This window comes from Lactuca virosa, chromosome 5 (genome assembly GCF_052849685.1).
Source record: "Lactuca virosa cultivar CGN04683 chromosome 5, Lactuca_virosa_CGN04683_v6, whole genome shotgun sequence".
NCBI lineage: Eukaryota > Viridiplantae > Streptophyta > Magnoliopsida > Asterales > Asteraceae > Lactuca > Lactuca virosa.
In genome coordinates this window covers 430,352,546-430,370,105 of record NC_136430.1, presented here as the reverse complement: position 1 = coordinate 430,370,105, position 17,560 = coordinate 430,352,546, and the positions used below count along the sequence as shown (strand labels likewise).

Sequence of the window (17,560 nt, the reverse complement as noted above, 5' to 3'; positions counted from 1 at the left end):
AGCTGTGACATCCCCTTTTTTCACGGCCAGAAAAGACCGATTTGTTTATGCTTTGTTTTATAAAATCAGAGTAATCCTTTGATTAAAAGAGTTGCGGAATTTGTTCCCAAAACAAAATATGATAAGAATCTATCAAAACTTTTCTTGAAGAAGTGTATTTTCATTAAATAACAAAATCTCGGGATGTCATGTTCCGATACAGACCAAAAGCATAAACAGAACAAAATAGACCTTACAACAGTTATTTATAACTACTGGTCTGCTCTTGTGTCACTACCTGTAATTCAAAGGAAACTGAGTGGGTCAGGCTTGGGAGCCTGGTGAGCATATAGGGTTTTCAACACACAATAAAATATTATATTATATTTAATCATCACACAATCAACCCAATTACCCACCCCATTATCTCCTTTTTATTTCTTAAAGATTACCCTAAGAATCAACTATTCCTCGTTCATTTATTCCTAAGGATTATCCTAAGGAATCGGCACGAAATCTATCGTTGCCAGGGTTTTCTCAACAAACATTATATCCGTAGTTACCAAGCGCTAACTCCATAGTCGCCGGGGTTTATCTCGTTTATTGACAGTATTGGTTCCACAGGACTGTCTAGAATAGTCTGTGGTTGTCATCCCTACTCTGCTGAATGACGGGGGTCATCGTTTGGGTAAAGGTTTCACTCATTTTTCACCTGTCACCCTCATCTCATGATCTATATCATCTTTCGTCTCATCCTCAAACTCATCTTTCATCACACACCAACTATTTCATCTACCTATGTTCTACCCAAAATATTTGTAGATATAAATTACATATATAGATTAAATCATTTAAAAACCTGTATAAAACATTCATTCAACAACCATCTCAAGTAAACAAACAACGTATAAACACATAGCACATATTTCATAGCAGATACTTCATATCTATGCGGTAGAAGAAAGTAACTACACACTCACTTGTTAAGACGATTGTCGGACAGCACTACGGCTCTTCAAGTAGTAATTCTTCGATAAATCTGGGATATCTTCACACACCGGCCTTCTCGCGGGCAAAGCTTCGGTTTGAAACTCTTTTCTTCTCGGGATCTTCGGAGCATCGGGACTTGCTTCGGGTGTCGGGATGATACCGGGGCTTCGGGGGTACTTCAAGAGGGCTAGAGAGTGTATCGGGAGTGAGAGAGTGAAGGAATTAGTAGCTATGGGGCCGGCTGCCCTTCGGTTTCTATTTATAGGGCCATTTTGCTGGATTCACGTCGTGAATCTCAAAATTCACGTCGTGAGTTCAGTAGTCATCAGGTGCGTCATCGCAACTTGCGTCTGTCAGGCTCCAAAAGTCATTAATACTGAGTTCACGTCGTGAACACTGTATTCACGTCGTGAACTCTGACACAGTGTAGGGGTTCGCGCCCCGAACTTCAGAAATTCATATCTTTCGCATACGAGCTTCGTTTTCAACGTTCTTTATATCCACACGTAGGTGAGATTATGCTCTACAACTCTCGTTTAGACTCCGATGGCTAATTTTGACTTTAACTTTTTATTATATTATTTTTAGTAGGCCGGGACAGGAAAACTCCGTTAGGAATTCATAACTCCTTCATCTGACGTCCGTTTTCGTCTGTCTTTTTACCGTTGGAATACTATCGACGAGATCTTCGATTCTCATTTAGATTGTTTCGGCTAGAAACCACTCGATCTCATATTCGAACTTTGGGCTGCATACCGCTAAGTCGAAACTTCGAAAAATCATAACTTTCTCATACGAAGTCAGATTTAGACGTTCTTTTTAGGCATGCTCTCGGTTTAACATATTCTACGACTTTCGTTTAGATCGCTAAGGCCAAATATCGTTCTATCGTAAATTCACTATTTACGTCGCGTTGTGTCGTGCCGGTTCTGTCGCGAAACTTCGACAGGTCATAACTTCTTCGTTATAACTCGGATTTCGGCATTCTTTATATATCCGGAATCCTTGTCACGACCACTACAACTTAGTTAAGATTATTCATTCTAAATAATATTCTATCAAAAAGTCATTTTTGATGCTTATTGTCTCTAAATTGACTAGTCCGGATCTACGGGCGTTACACTAGCTAGTGTTAAGGAGAATCTATAAGATCAGTTTTAGCCTTTAGACATTAGACATTATAATAATAATGGCTATTAAAAAAAATAGATTTGGGTCTCCCGCTTGTTGTTTCTTGTCTGTTGATCCTTACATGTTCACACTCACAGGGGTATTCCAATAAACATGTTGCACTTTTCATTTTTGGTGATTCATTTTTCGATTCTGGAAACAACAACTACATAAACACTACTACTGAGCTTCAAGCCAATTTATGGCCCTATGGTGAATCTTACTTCAAATATCTGACTAGAAGATTTTCCGATGGTCGTCTAATCCCTGATTTCATCGGTGACAATTAATATCTTATCTCAAACTTTACTCTCTTTTATAAATCGATCTCTTTCTTATTCCTAACTTAATTCCCTTCTATTAACAGCTCAGTTTTGTTGGATTGCCTCTCATTCCTACATACCTCGACCCCCATAATAACGAATTTTTGTATGGAGCAAACTTTGCATCGGCAGGATCCGGTGTAGTAGATGGAATTCAACTTACATCTGTATGTGTATATAAATTCTTCGTTTCTACAGTTGAATCTCCGCATCTATTGATTTCATATATCATGAATTAATGAATGTAGGCAGTTATGGTCAAGACACACCTACAGTATTTCACCGATTTAGTGAAACATTATAGGAAGAATTTAGGTGATATGAAAGCCGAACAACTATTTTTCGATGTTGTCTTCTTGTTCAGTTGCGGAGGCAACGACTATAAGATCATCCTCGAAGACAACAGTTGTTGAAACTTTGTTAATGGGAAAATGCATTTTGGTACTTATCCCAAATTGGAAGAAGAAAGAAACCTTTTCTACTCTATAAAGCTTTATTTTAGTATTTTACTCATATGATTAAAGCTTGGGCTAAAGGGAATTGAGCTAAGTTTGGTGATAGTCAAAATTAGTTGAATTGGTTTTGAAAGACTTGAATATATATATTTTGGGGTCTCCTTGACTGATTAAATTATTTTTAAATATTAATTCTGATTTTGACTTTTTACTTAATATTAAATCTGATAAATTGAATTTAACTGTTATGACAGTTAATTCGGTTTAATAGTTTTTGGAGGAAAGGCAGTTATTAACTGCCAATAGTTGGAAAAATCACATTATTCTTAAATTCGTATTCTTCATTCATAATGGGAACATAGAGAATTTCGTCAGAATCAATATTCTTTCTTGATTGATTGTTGTATATTCTAGATAGATCCCTACCACTAGGGAAATTTCTGTCTTAAAACACTGCAAAAGCATGCCTCAATCTATACAAATTCATGATGGTATTTTCTGTTTTATCAACATTCAAATATGTTTTCTGTAAACTGATTCTTGTATATTACATTCAACTGAATTTTCGTTTGTATTATTTCTATTATTTTGTTGAATGTATACTTCTGTCATAACAATAGTGAAAGTAGACTTCATTATGAGGAGTACGTAGAAATGGTGATCGGAAACTTGACTGAAGTGTGCAAGGTAATTAACAGTTTCCAATTACCTCGATCAATATATTCAAACTGCATATATATCTTCAATGATCTTTTGTTTTAATTAAAAAGGTAATCCATGAAAAAGGAGGAAGGAAGATTGGAATTGGTATGCTCAAATCATTTGGCTATTTGCCAGTCATGCAGAAATGTCAGGCAATATATGCGATGAAGGACTTAACATCGTATCAAGTCTCCACGATAAGGCACTTTCCAAGACATTGCAAGATTTGATGCAACAGTTGGAAGGATTCATGTATGCACTGTACGAGCTCGAGTTGGGGATCAACAAATGGCTGACAAACCCATCAAAATATGGTTGTGTACTCCTGAGTTTCATTGCGTTAAATTAGTGAATTTAATTAATTGTTTGGATTTGCATGGATTAATTTGCAGGTTTAAAGGTAGGTGATGTTGGTGATTGTAGTGTCACCATGTCATTTTAAGTAACTGGAACTAACATGTGAGCTGAGGGGCTTTATAATTTGTACTCTAATATATGTACGGGTTGTGCGGAGTGCACACATGTATAAGATCGAATTAGAAGCCGGTTTGACGACCAGTTGGGGGTCCGGGGTTTCCAAGGGGCAGCGCCCCTTTGGCGGGGTCTAGGGGCAACGCCCCTAGCGGGGTCCAAGGGGCAGAGCCCCTGTCTGGGGTCCCGCTGAATGAAACCCTAGTCTCGTTAGTAAACCATGTTTCAACCGTTCAAAAAAAATAGTAAACCATATGGTTTTATGTTTTAGACTTGTCACTGGTAACAAATTTTTCTGAATGGATTAAAAGGTTTCAAATAATGATCCCTACATTAGTAACGATATATGGTTAATAATTGTTTCATAGAAACTGAATGATTCAGTATTGAATAATTAAGAGGCATGAATGATTAAGGGGTTTGAATGGTTCAAAGACAGTGTTGTTTGGTAAGATTGTTGGACAGATCTTGTGAATGAATAAAATTATCATTTTAACCTTCTAACAATAACAAAAACAAGAACATCAATAAAAACACAATCACACTGACATGTATATGGAGTTTAAGATTTTTTATAGACTAAACTGCACAAATGGTCCCTGTGGTTAGCTGACTAGCACCAGAGGTCCAAACTTTTCATTTTGTTGCGAGTTTGGTCCAATTTGCTTTAAAAATTTTTATAATGACGAAATTGCCCGTACCTTTTTGGGTTTCCATTTTTTTGTTTATTTAAATTCTTTTCTAATTAAAAGAAAAATAAAAATAAAATTTCAACCTTTTTCCCCTTCCCATATGAACAACTACCATCACCAATCGGAATAATATGAACAACCACCACTACCACCTGCCGGAAACCACCGCCATCATATCAATCTCTTTCTCTGCTGATGAACACACAATCTCTCTCCAAATGAACACACAATCTCTCTCCAGATGAACACACATCCAGATAAACAGAAAGACAAAAATAAAAAATCCAAGAACAAATACAAAACCCAGAAAATTACAAGAACAAACATGAAGAAGAGAGATAAAACATGGTTTTTCAGAGATGGTTTGTTCGTCATAAGCATCGCGCCATATCTGTTCGTCATAAGGATTTAGGATGACTGCTTTGGTGGTTCCGACAAGAATAAGAGAGAGAAAAAATGTGACAACAGATCTAAAAAGCTAGGGTTTCTAAAAAGTAGAAGGGTGACGACTGAAACCCTAAACGACGTCTGATCTGAAATCCATATCGATGAAGATAACAGAATAAAACAAACGTCGGTTTATAGATATGCGAGAGAAGGAGAAAAAGGTTAGCTGAAACCCTCTTCCACCACCATGTCGCCACTGACGTTCGTCCCCCATCTTCCATCACCAAGTCCAACATAGTCATCCCTCACCCATTATCATCATAATAAAAATCGTTAAGGTTTCTCAAGGAGAGAAAACATATTTTAGCATAAACCTCATCTATGTCGGGATCTGCCATGAATGTCACTTTGGAAACTGGAACGTTGTTATATGTCTCTCATACACATGCACAAACGAATGAAGATCACTGGAGCACAAGGTCTGTGAGGAAGATCTGCAAGCACAAGGTTCATTTTTTCCTCAGAGTTCAGATCTAGAAAGAATCGTCGGAGTTCATATCGAGGGTTTTGTGTTTGTTGGACGGCTCAGATGAAGCGAAGGTGGAGGTGGTGGTGCTCTGACGAAATTGTGGCAGCGGCTTCCATCTTTTCCCTCCTTCAAATCCGCCGAAAGGCTGGTGGTTGTATTTTATTTTTTTGAAAATCATAATAGGGATGAGTTTTTTGAAAAGAGAGAGAGAGAGAGAGAGAGAGAGAGAGAGAGAGAGAGGTTTTTTAATTTTGTTTTATTTTTAATTTCTATAATAAAAGAAAATTGTAAAATAAAATAATAAAGGGCAAACCCGTCATTATAAAATGTTTCAAAATTTTTGGACCAAACTCGCAACAAAATAAAAAGTTTGGATCTCTGGTACCGGTCCAAACCTTTTATGGACCAAAGTGGCAATTTTCAGCTAACCACAGGGACCATTTGTGCAGTTTAGTCTTTTTATAGTAACAATCGCATTTACATGTAAGAATTACATTTACGACGCTACATACACCAACACTCATTTATGACTCCTTACTCCAATACAAGAGATTTGTTAGTCGATTTTCAATGAGGTGCGTTAACTTAGAAAGAAATATTCAATCATGCTCACATAAATCTCATATATGTTATTGAATGTGCTTATGATATTTTGAAGACATTTTGAAGACAAGATTTTCAATCCTAAAATTGCAAATAGCTCATTGTCCTTTTCCAGTGTATTTGGTCATTTTGTATGTGTATTTGAAATTAAAAATTTGGATGTTTCATGATATTGGCATATTGCATGTGTATTTGACTATTTGGTCTTTTGTGCTTGACAATATTCGTTTCTTAGTAAATAAATTTGATGATTTTCTTAGAATATTTATTGTTTGTTAGGACATTTTATTTGTAGGAACTTTAACACTTAGTTCAATATTGTTGTAGATAAATTTTTATTAAATTTTGTCCAAGTCTAATAGAAGTATAAAACAACTTATAGTACTGATTTACGTAATACAAACTATTTATTAGTCTCAAAACAGCTTAATATATATAATGCTCTTAGAAATCTTTTTGGTTTGTTAAGAAAGTTAGTTTTTTTAGGGAATTTAATAACTTACAAACTAGTGTATAATAAAATTTATTTTATAAACTGTTATAATTTATAAATATATAACGATCATATAAGTTATGGAGAAGAGTTTTTCTGTTTTAATAAAAAATATCGGGCTAGTCCCAACAGACGACACTTTTCTAAGCCCATTACGAACGAAAGCTGTTTTCAAGTGGGGTCTACTTTCTATCTACGGCATCTATGGATTGCCACATGTCAAAATCTGAGCCAATCATCATAAAATATCAGTTCTTGCAAGTGATTTACTTCAACGTCCAAAACGCCAATAAAAACCGATTCAAAAATCTCTCCATCACAAAATCGCTGCAACGTCAATGGCTTGCAGCTCGATCGCCATGGACGGAAGAGCACTTCCGATATCTCTATACTCTTCTCCAAAACGCCAGCGTCCGCCGGACACATCGGTTTCCAGGAACTCCGGTTCGAATTTGAACTTCAAACTTCACTTCAGAGTTAGGGTTCAGTTCCTCTCTGGTTCGAGTGTTCATGTTCTTCTGAATGGTTCACGTGGGAGGAATCAGTTCTGGAAGGTCAGGTCGGATGTAAAATCGGAACCGTATGAAATTTCGAAGTCAGCGCCTGAATCGTTTAAGTTCAAAGAGAAATTGGGCGTTGACGTTGTATCGAAGGATGATGATGGAGATGAATTTGTTGTCAATGCAGTTCCGTGGTGGGAAGAGTTCCCGAAACGTTGGACTATTGTCATTCTATGTTTTTCTGCTTTTCTTCTTTGCAACATGGATAGAGTAAGCTCATCTCACTACTATTTTGCTAAGTTTTATGGAATCTATACGAGTACTTAAACAAACGTGACTTGATTGATCACGATATCTCTTCAATTGAACTCTGTTGACACCTGAAAGAACCTTGTTTTGACAACGTCGGTTTTTTTATATATGTCTAAAATTCGCAGGCGAGGCTGTTTTCAGTAGAGAATTATAGGAATTGATTGATTAAATACATTTGGAACTCGACTTGTTGTATCTATTGGAGAAATTCAGGAATCAAATGTAAAACGATAGTGATGGAACTGTAACCCCAATTTTCAACTGATGATAAAGCTTTCTAGTTGCCATGTTTGAAGAATCAGAATGTATGATAATGGTATCTGAGTTAGATTTTTCTACATGGCAGGTGAATATGAGCATTGCTATACTACCAATGTCATCAGAGTACCATTGGAATTCTACAACTGTTGGTTTGATACAATCATCCTTTTTCTGGGGCTACCTTCTCACTCAGGTTTTCCCAATTTCTTCATCTAGTTCAGTTCTTGTTCTTCACATCATTGTTGGTGCTAGATTAATCAGAAGAACAAATTCATATGTGATTCAGTTTTGAATTAATGGTAATTAAGCTTAGAATTAGATTGCAGGAGGCATTTGGGCAGACACTGTAGGTGGGAAACGTGTATTGGCTTTTGGTGTCATCTGGTGGTCTGTAGCTACAGTTCTTACTCCAGTTGCTGCAAAGTTAGGATTACCTTTCTTACTCATAGTCCGTGCTTTCATGGGCATAGGCGAGGTTCTTTTTCTTCTTCCCAATCTTTACCATTGATCTGTTTATTCTATAAAGAAAAACTTGATAGTTTGTTTATATAAACTTTCTCCCTCTCTTCTTCCAGGGTGTGGCTATGCCTGCCATGAATAATCTTCTATCAAAATGGGTTCCTGTTGCAGAAAGAAGCAGATCATTGGCTCTTGTTTACAGTGGAATGTACCTTGGATCTGTCACAGGACTTGCCTTTTCACCATTTTTAATACATTCATATGGATGGCCTTCTGTCTTTTTCTCTTTTGGTTCTCTAGGCACAGTGTGGACTGCATTATGGTTAAACAAGGTATCTTTTCATAATTTCATCCCATTTCTGATATTTCTTTTTCTATTTTTTTTTTTTTTTTACAAATCTTGTAAAATTTTATTAGGCATACAGTTCACCTCTTGAAGACCCTGAACTTCGCCCTGAAGAGAAGAAACTTATCTTTCGCAATCGAGTTATTGAGGAACCTGTTAAGACCATTCCTTGGAGGGTAATCTTGTCAAAACCACCTGTATGGGCTTTAATCACTTGTCATTTTTGTCACAACTGGGGGACATTTATACTCCTCACATGGATGCCTACCTATTATAACCAGGTTAATTAGTCTTTTAATTCATATGTTTTAACTTTAATCAAAGAAATATTGACTTAAATGTCTTTTTTTACAGGTTCTAGGGTTTAATCTAACAGAATCAGGGCTATTTTGTGTATTGCCATGGCTTACAATGGCTTTCTCAGCCAATCTTGGAGGCTGGATAGCTGATACACTTGTGAGCAAAGGGATGTCTGTGACCACAGTTCGAAAGGTAATATTCAAGATTTAATATTTTATTTGATTATTTATTTTTATTTCTTATATTAAAAAATCAGGTAATGCAATCAATTGGATTTCTTGGGCCTGCATTTTTCTTATCTCAATTAAGCCATGTTAACTCTCCTGCAATGGCTGTCTTATGCATGGCATGTAGTCAGGTTTGTGTTTTAATTAATTATTTGAAATAAATAAATATTTTTCTTGAAAATATTGTAACAACTTAATAATATCTTCACTTATGAAACAGGGGTCTGATGCATTTTCACAGTCGGGTTTATATTCTAATCATCAAGATATTGCTCCTCGATATTCTGTAAGCATCTCCTTTCTTAAATGTTGTTAAATGTTTATAAATCCATTAAAACAATGATTAAAATTTTGTTAATTTATTTTATGGTTTTCAGGGGGTGTTGCTTGGCTTATCAAATACTGCTGGAGTTTTGGCTGGTGTCTTTGGCACTGCAGCAACCGGTTACATCTTGCAACATGGTAATTTTTTTGTCTTTATTATAACAACGTGAAAGTACAAGTTTTTTTTAAAAAGTACAAGAGAAACTTTACACTTTGTGACACGTGTAAGCAGGTTCTTGGGATGATGTGTTTGAGGTGGCAATTGGGCTATATTTGGTTGGAACAGTTATATGGAATCTTTTTTCAACTGGTGAAAAAATAATCGACTAAAAGTTGCATATATAATTATATATATAGTCTGATTTATCACCCGTGATGATTGATGATGATGGGAATTAAAATCCACAAATTGGTGCAACGATTTCTTGAGGCTCCATAGAAACATATTATGTTTCGGAAGCTCCAAATCAAATATGACTTTTTGGCACACAGAACTGGTTTTGTGAGAAAGAATAACACGAAGATTATGACGACTTGTAAAAAAGCCATTTCACTGGTGAATATAGGAAGATTAGACACACGTTTTGATAGAATCTGTATATTTTGTTTTTATACCAACATATGGGACAAACAAATATTTGGGCATTTATGAAATGTAATACCCTTTTTTATGTAGTCCAATTATTTTCCTAATGCACACCCCCTACCCCCTAGGGTCACACTCACCGACTCACTTAACCCATTGATAATAATATAATACTTTGAATGTTATCTACTATTTCGATTTGATTCCCATATTGAACCTTGGCTAATCCATCGTAGCCTACAATAAATAATAAATAATAATGTATGATGATGTGTCACGTGGGTTGGTTTTGTTATATAATAATAGTAATAGTAATAATAATAATATTAATTATAATAATAATGGTCACAGATTATATAGCCGGTGCATAGACAGCTAAATATGTCTTGACCCTACTTTGTACGGACCACCAAAATCACTCTTTGTTTCATTCAATTCCACAACTATATTTTATCCATAACCATTACAACATCCAACTACTAACCCCACAACAAAACATAATCAAACACAAACACAAACAAAAACAAAAACATCAGGTTAAAAATTCAAATTGAAGACCGAATCATATAATATTAATAATGAACAACAACTCAACAAGAAACAGAATTAGACATGGTTGATGAAGTAGAAGAAGAAGAAGAGTTGATGAAGTCAATGCAATCCTTAATGGCTTCTGCTCTTTCAGAATCCACTGGAGACAGTGAAAGTCGTTTTGGAGTTCCCGATGATGATATCTTAGTGGAACCTCGTTTTCGAGGAGCAACAAAACAAAGAACAGCCACCATCCAATTACCCACGTTTTTAAGGTATCTCACAGGCAATAAAAATCTACAACTCGCTGAAATCTTTGTTGTTCTTCTACCATCAACCCTTTTACTTGAGTTACATTTGCTCAACATGGTTAGCTCTCCTGTTAACTGTGTGTGTTTACACTCTTGGTGTGTGTGTGTGTGTTTGAGAGAGAGAGAGAGAGAGAGAGTTCAGTAGATACATGCAATGCCAATGTGTTTGTATATATAGTGGTAGGAGGAGAACTAAATCACTAATGCATTAAAGAAGTGGACCTACCAGTAGGACATAGAAATTAAGGTTTACAGAGAACCACCTAAAATTTTCTTCTTATGTACATTGCAAAAGTGCATATAGTGGCCAGATAAAGTGCCTTTTAAAATTTTGGAAGAAAACTACTCTCTTGAAACCACTAATTAAGTAAAATACCTAAATTACCCCTCCACTAACAAGATGCTCATAAATTCCTGAGTTTCCCATATTACCCGTATTTAAATTATGTGGCAGAAGTCGATGCATAGCAGTATAATGTTCTATCAAGAAAAAAATTTGAAAATTCAATGTTGTAATTTGGTAGTTTTTCAAAATACAATGCCTTAAGAAAAAAAGAAGACTGAAAACACAATGTTGCAATAGAAAAATGACTAAAAAAAAACCATTATATTTTGGACAGTTTTGTGGTTACCCTTTTTTCGAATCGAACCATAAAAGTTTTAAGGCATTTTTCCATATTAACCATTTTGACGTGCTATATCAAGTTTCAACTGTAATTTTGTTATATTGGGTTTCACCGGTAATTCTCAAAATTAACCATTTTGACATGTTAGATTCCCTCAAAATGGTTAATTTGGAAAATTGTCAAATACTTTTAAGAATGCAAAGAACCATCTAAAATTTTCTTACTTCCATTTCATCTTATTACATTACTATACTTTGGCAAATCTACAAAATTATAGCAATATCATCCAAATACAACACGCTTTTCATTGCTACAATTGGATAAAACTTTTAAATTACAATGTTCTAATAAAAATAAAAAATAAAAAGTAACAAGCAAAATGTTGTAATGGGCCTAAAATGATCCAAAATCTATTGTAGCTAACTACTAGTCATCATCCTTAACAAGAAGTAGCTCAGTACCACCATCAATGGCAGCATCCAAGAAATCCCTTAATTCTTCAGTGCTTCCAAATGAACAAGGAGATGTAAAGTCACTATCTAAGTTATACCAAATCCCATTAATCCTTCTCAAAGAAACCCAATGTCTACTTCTCCAAAGACCACCATACTTTCTTACAGGCACATTTAGCACAATCCCCATTAATTTACCTTCAGGTTCATCAAGATTAATGGAAGAAGCTCTATTACGCCTATCATGCCAAACAACTTTCTTCCCTTTTCTTTCAACAGCAGTAATTAACACGTTTATGTCATAATTACCTGTTAGTGAATTATGATGAGGCTTGAAGATAACTGAAAAAGGCATCCGGTTTCCTTCATATGGATCTTCTTGAACAAGTTTTTCAGCTATATCATCCAAATCTTTTCTTGTAAACGCATCCTTCTCCTGAATCTCATCAAAAAGGAAGAATTGGTTAATCAATTTGCCCAGAATCCCAAGAGATGGAACAAGTACAAAACGAAACACTGTAATTGATCAAAATTACTCTTTCCACACTGGTTTTGTTTGAGAAAGTCGCTAATGATTTCTTATCTAATATTCATGATACATTTGAAATCATAAAATTACGAGAAATCGATGCCTGATTTTGGAACGTATGGGGTAATTAATCAGTAAAATCAACTAAATTTTCAAAAACTCGTTATTCCAAACAGTATGACCTGATTTGATTCTACTCTTCTGTAAACAAATCAAAAGTAAGCCCAATTGACGACATATCAACCACAGAAAATTTATCAATTCTATAGAAATTGAATATAAATCAGATAGGAAAAAAAAAAAAAAAAAAACCTGGAATAGATTGTTGAGAGAGTGTAAGAGGCAAAATTGTAACTTCTGTTTTTCATGATATATCTGCTTCTGTTCGTCTCCCATAAATTCTGCTTCAACTGGTTCGAAATTTAGGGTTTTACAACTAGTGTTTCGAACTTTCGATCGAAAGAACGACGAGACCGTGAAAATTAGACCGATAACCGATTAATTGCACACGGATGTCTAAAGATTACATTAATCCTCAAAATTCTGATGAGTAAGTTATAAAACTAGTCCCTTGACTATATGTCATTGAATAAACTAAGTCATGTAGTATTTTTTTTAGTTTTGCATTCTTCATCCAACAAACCCATTTTAATCATCGTATTTGGTCCAACTTAAGAGATCCTAAAATAAAACCATCAAAAAGGATATATACATTGTACATGACATTTAATTGAGGTCAAAACCCAAAACTAGTGATTAAGTTAATGAAAAACTACACCGAAAACAAAAGTTGTAACAACCTACTAATTCTTTTTTATACGAACCTTAAACTTTTTAATCAATAAGGTCATAAACTTTAAACCACAAACCATTGACACCGAAGATAATAATGTGCCATCTATCTCGATGCAATCTAAAATGCAAATCCTATTCTAGATTACATAGGAAGTCACGTTTTATAATCAACTATGTGTTCTATAAAAGGTTGTTAATTGAATTTTTGAATCATGTTTATTAAAAGCTTAGGTCTTAACCCCTGTCTGTATCGGCACTTAAGCCTATCACTTACATAAAGTGCCCAACCTATCATTCAACCATTAAGTCATTTTGTTTGTATTAAGCAATCCATCCAATGACTCAACTTCATTGACAAATGTGTATATATAAAACAAATATACAAATATAAATGACAAGAAACAAAATTACAAGTATAAATTAACTAACCCACTCCTATATCTAGCTATAAAACAAATTTACCCTAAAATTTCCTCATCAACCTCTTCCTTCAAAACTCTTAATAGTATCACTTTCTAAACCATGTGATTCACATGGTTCTTAGCCTTCGGTTGGTTGCCTCTATAACTTCTCAAACGTACACCGTTCCTATACCATGTACCACACGTAAGTACAATTAGCCAGCCTTGTACTGTGTTTGGCATACATTGGACTGAAACACAGCCAGGGACTCGCTCTCAATCTCTCATGTGTGCTAAAGACGAAAATACCCTCGTCATCCTGATAAAAAAAAAAGTAACCCTAAAAAGCTTGTCCAGTCCAGTCCAGTCCAGTGTTACAAATGCAGAACTAAGTCACTAACCTCTATCTTTGCATAACTATCGGTTTTCTCGTTTGAATCATGATCTGTCCTTGAAAAATCGGATTCTACAGAACTTTGGTCACTAAAATCATCTACATCGCTCAATCTTACATCATTTAAATCCATATCAAACGAGTTAACTGAGTCAACCAGGTTTTCGTTAAGTATAGATGTGGATGTAGGCGAACCAACTTCTGAAACCTCCACCTGCATATCAGAAGCAATGGAATTCATTGATGCGTAATGAATTTTTTTATTTCCCCCAAAAAAGAAACAATCGGTTTTTGACTTGTCAAACAGTGAAGATGGACCACAGTCGAATGTTTCTGCATGTCTATGAAAACTCTTTCCTTGTGAAAGTGAAAGTGAAACGCTTCTCATTCGTGACATACTCAAAGAATGCAAGATTGCTTCTTTGTTTGGTCTCATCATTCGTTGCTCATCTTCACTACATGAAGATGATGATGATGATGAAGTTGATGAGTCATCAATGGAGATTTTTTCATGTTCATGTTCATGTTCAATTTCCTTTTCTTTTGTGTTTTTTGAGTTTCTATTTGCTTCATCGGGATTGTCAACCACGTTTTCAGCTACTTTTGAATCATCTTGTTCAGGTTGTTTCTTGTCAACTTCCTTGTTTTCTAGAAAACAAAACTCATCATGATGAGTAACATTCTGCTTTTAATTTTTTTATAATTTTTTTTGAGAGGACTCACCTTCTTTTGCATGGTTATCATTGGTGCAATGATTAGGGTTTGAAACATCATCTCGTTTATCCTGTTTGTTGTCATCTTTCTTGTTTTCTTGAAAAAAGAAATATATTGTCAATTTGAGGGTCTTTCATGATAAATAATCAGATGGGATAAATTCAAGAAATAACAATGCACTTTCAGATATTTGTGTATATGAAACAAATAAATGAAAGTAAGTTGCTATTTCTTGTATTTAACCCTAATCAGAATGCTAGAACAAGAAGTGAAGAATTGTACCTACCAACTGTGGAAGTGACCAGTTTCCCAGAGGGTAACTGTTTGATGAAAAAATCAGTCTGAAAAGATGTTTTGTATTTATAATTTGTGAATTTTGGAGGTGCAAAACTGCCTAATCTAGAAGGCCCATGTCTCGAATCTTTATGATGTGTAGCTCTGAACTCATCTTCAAATGTATCTCCAGTGAGAATTGGCTTTTCTTCATGGGGATCATAAGGAAGGTCAAAAGGGTTGCTTTTCACCATGTAAGATGGAGCTGAAACAGGAGAAGCTGAATTATCTGAAAGAAATGGATTCTTTTTAGGGATATTGAGAGAAGAAAGTTGACCACAGCTTGTATTTCCTATTCCAGTTCTTCTAACTTGAAAGCTTGATAGCTTTTTTGATCTTCTTCTTTCCATTAGACTCTCTAATCTTTTGCTTCTTTCATCCTCTGAAATTCCAAGATCCATAAGACTCTTTTCAGCCTCATCAAGCCATCGAACAGTTTTGATTTTCTCTTTCTCCTCATGAACATCCAAACTTTCTTTTGTTTTATCTTTATCGTTATTATCAAAACTAGATTTTCTATACTCTTCATCGAACCTGTTATGATGCATCTCTTTTGGGTTCTTATCAACCAAATTTTTTGTTGAGAAAACAACGTCTTTGTTGTCCTTGGCACTCATATTGTTGTAAAGTTTGTTACTTGTCTCTTTGGCATTTTGTCGAACACTTGGTGGATCCTGCATGAAACTATTTTTGTTATGTTGTTTGCGAACATGAACACGATGCAATGACTTAAATCTCCTACGAGACTGCAATTCCTTCCATCTTTTACTTTTTGCTCCTACGCTTTTAACTTTTGAACGACGTTCCATACGTATAAATACTCTATGAACAAGAAATGCAAACCCAACTACAGGGGAGGAATATACTACGAAGTCTACGATGATGAAAACTGAAGGAAAAAACTTATATAACAAAACGTATGCGAAAAACATAAGACAATAATGAAATGTGTATTTTTTAACACAGCATGCACAATTTTCACCCAATTTTTTTACGGTTTTGATCACAAAAATTTGGATCTCATTCGCGCCCATACTAATTACATATGTATTTATTCAAATTTCGTTTCTTCCTACGTCCGATATCCAGCAGAATAAAATCTATAAACCGATTCGGAGCACACAAACGAACAGAATTAATGAAAGAATCGAAAATTTGATATAAAACCCATTGACGGAATCTAAAATAAACAAAAATGCATTGATGTTGGAGATGCATATCATGTATGAATTTCTTACTTTACCTAGAATCGGTTCTTGAAAGAATTGTCTGATTGAAAACTGCTGGAATATTTTTCATTTTGCGATTGCTAATGTGGGGCACGTTTTCTTTGGTTGTGAGCTTTGTTGGATCCTCAAATTCAGGAGTCCCGAAGTTTAGTCCCCCTCGTTGTCAAACACACAAATTTACACGTAATATCTTGGATATCTCCTTCTTCCATCTTCGTCTTCAATCCTTGCAAATGCCATAGTTTTAGTACATCCATAATCGAAGATCGGATACCCATGATTAGGGATCAGGGAGAAGGGTCACTCACTCACTGGTCGTGGGATATATTTTTAAAAACGGTCCGGCCCGGGAAAGAAGACGGTTGAGACGTACCAATTTTTTATTTTTTCTTTTTAATCCTAAATTTTTTTATTAAAAAAAGTTATATTTTTTATTTGATATTTTTTATAAGGTTTTTTTTTTCAGAAAAAATCCTTAATTTTTTTTGGAAAAATCTTTTAATTTTTTTTTTAAAACCCCAACATTTGGCAAACTCATGTTTTCCTGATTATAGACATTTTCAATATCAAAAATGATTTGATCGAAAAAAATCTTATTAAATTTTTTGAGGATTAATTTTTTCCATTATAGTCAAATTAGTCATAATAGAATCAACAATTCGTTAAACATTGTATTATTATAACAGACGTACAATTAACAAACATAAGATTGTGTAGACTGTAGACTAAATACTTTGAATTTTTTAATTTAAGTGTTGAATTTTATCCTAAACTATCAATTTCATATTATTTCAAAAGAAATACAATTGTTCTGTATTAGATTATAACATCTTTCATAACTAATATTTGTTTATCATAATCATTCTAAAATGTTAATCATCACATATCACAATAAACAGTCCTATTGGGTAAAAATTGGTTGCATGAGTAAAATCAATGAACTAAGGATTTGAGACAACTAAATTTTCTATAACAAGCTTTTTATATCAAATAGTTGAAGATACATAATGTAGATCTTATGAAATAAATAGATTGTTAACAAAAATAGTTACATGGTGGTACCATTCAAGGCCATTGGAAAGCATGTTTTTTTTTTCTTTTTTGAGTAATCAATATATTTTTATATTTTAACCTTA

General features: G+C 34.5%; 3 protein-coding genes across 4 annotated transcripts; 1 reads left to right on the top strand and 2 right to left on the bottom strand.

The window, feature by feature from the left end:
- Nucleotides 1-7,067: 7,067 nt before the first annotated feature.
- Nucleotides 7,068-10,204, top strand: PHT4;1 (phosphate transporter 4;1). Its single transcript, XM_079049268.1, has 10 exons — nt 7,068-7,564; nt 7,953-8,060; nt 8,187-8,342; nt 8,443-8,658; nt 8,744-8,953; nt 9,027-9,164; nt 9,229-9,330; nt 9,420-9,485; nt 9,577-9,661; nt 9,756-10,204. The coding sequence occupies exons 1-10, from the start codon at nt 7,133-7,135 to the stop codon at nt 9,851-9,853; spliced, it is 1,611 nt and encodes a 536-aa protein (XP_078905394.1). The 5' UTR covers nt 7,068-7,132; the 3' UTR covers nt 9,854-10,204.
- Nucleotides 10,205-10,520: 316 nt separating this feature from the next.
- LOC145114164 (josephin-like protein) lies at nt 10,521-13,085 on the bottom strand. The gene is made up of 4 exons (XM_079050160.1): nt 12,871-13,085; nt 12,005-12,465; nt 11,872-11,887; nt 10,521-11,083 (listed from the first exon to the last, which is right to left on the bottom strand). Exons 1-4 carry the CDS (start codon nt 12,952-12,954, stop codon nt 10,700-10,702), a joined length of 945 nt encoding a protein of 314 aa, XP_078906286.1. The 5' UTR covers nt 12,955-13,085; the 3' UTR covers nt 10,521-10,699.
- Nucleotides 13,086-13,754: 669 nt separating this feature from the next.
- On the bottom strand, nt 13,755-16,704 carry LOC145116368 (uncharacterized). 2 transcript variants are annotated; one of them, XM_079052708.1, is made up of 5 exons: nt 16,439-16,704; nt 15,149-15,879; nt 14,872-14,958; nt 14,156-14,796; nt 13,755-13,941 (listed from the first exon to the last, which is right to left on the bottom strand). In XM_079052708.1, exons 1-5 carry the CDS (start codon nt 16,492-16,494, stop codon nt 13,915-13,917), a joined length of 1,542 nt encoding a protein of 513 aa, XP_078908834.1. In that variant the 5' UTR covers nt 16,495-16,704; the 3' UTR covers nt 13,755-13,914. The 2 variants fall into 2 exon arrangements, with proteins under 2 accessions (XP_078908834.1, XP_078908835.1); XM_079052709.1 differs by having other exon boundaries at nt 15,149-15,869.
- Nucleotides 16,705-17,560: the final 856 nt, after the last annotated feature.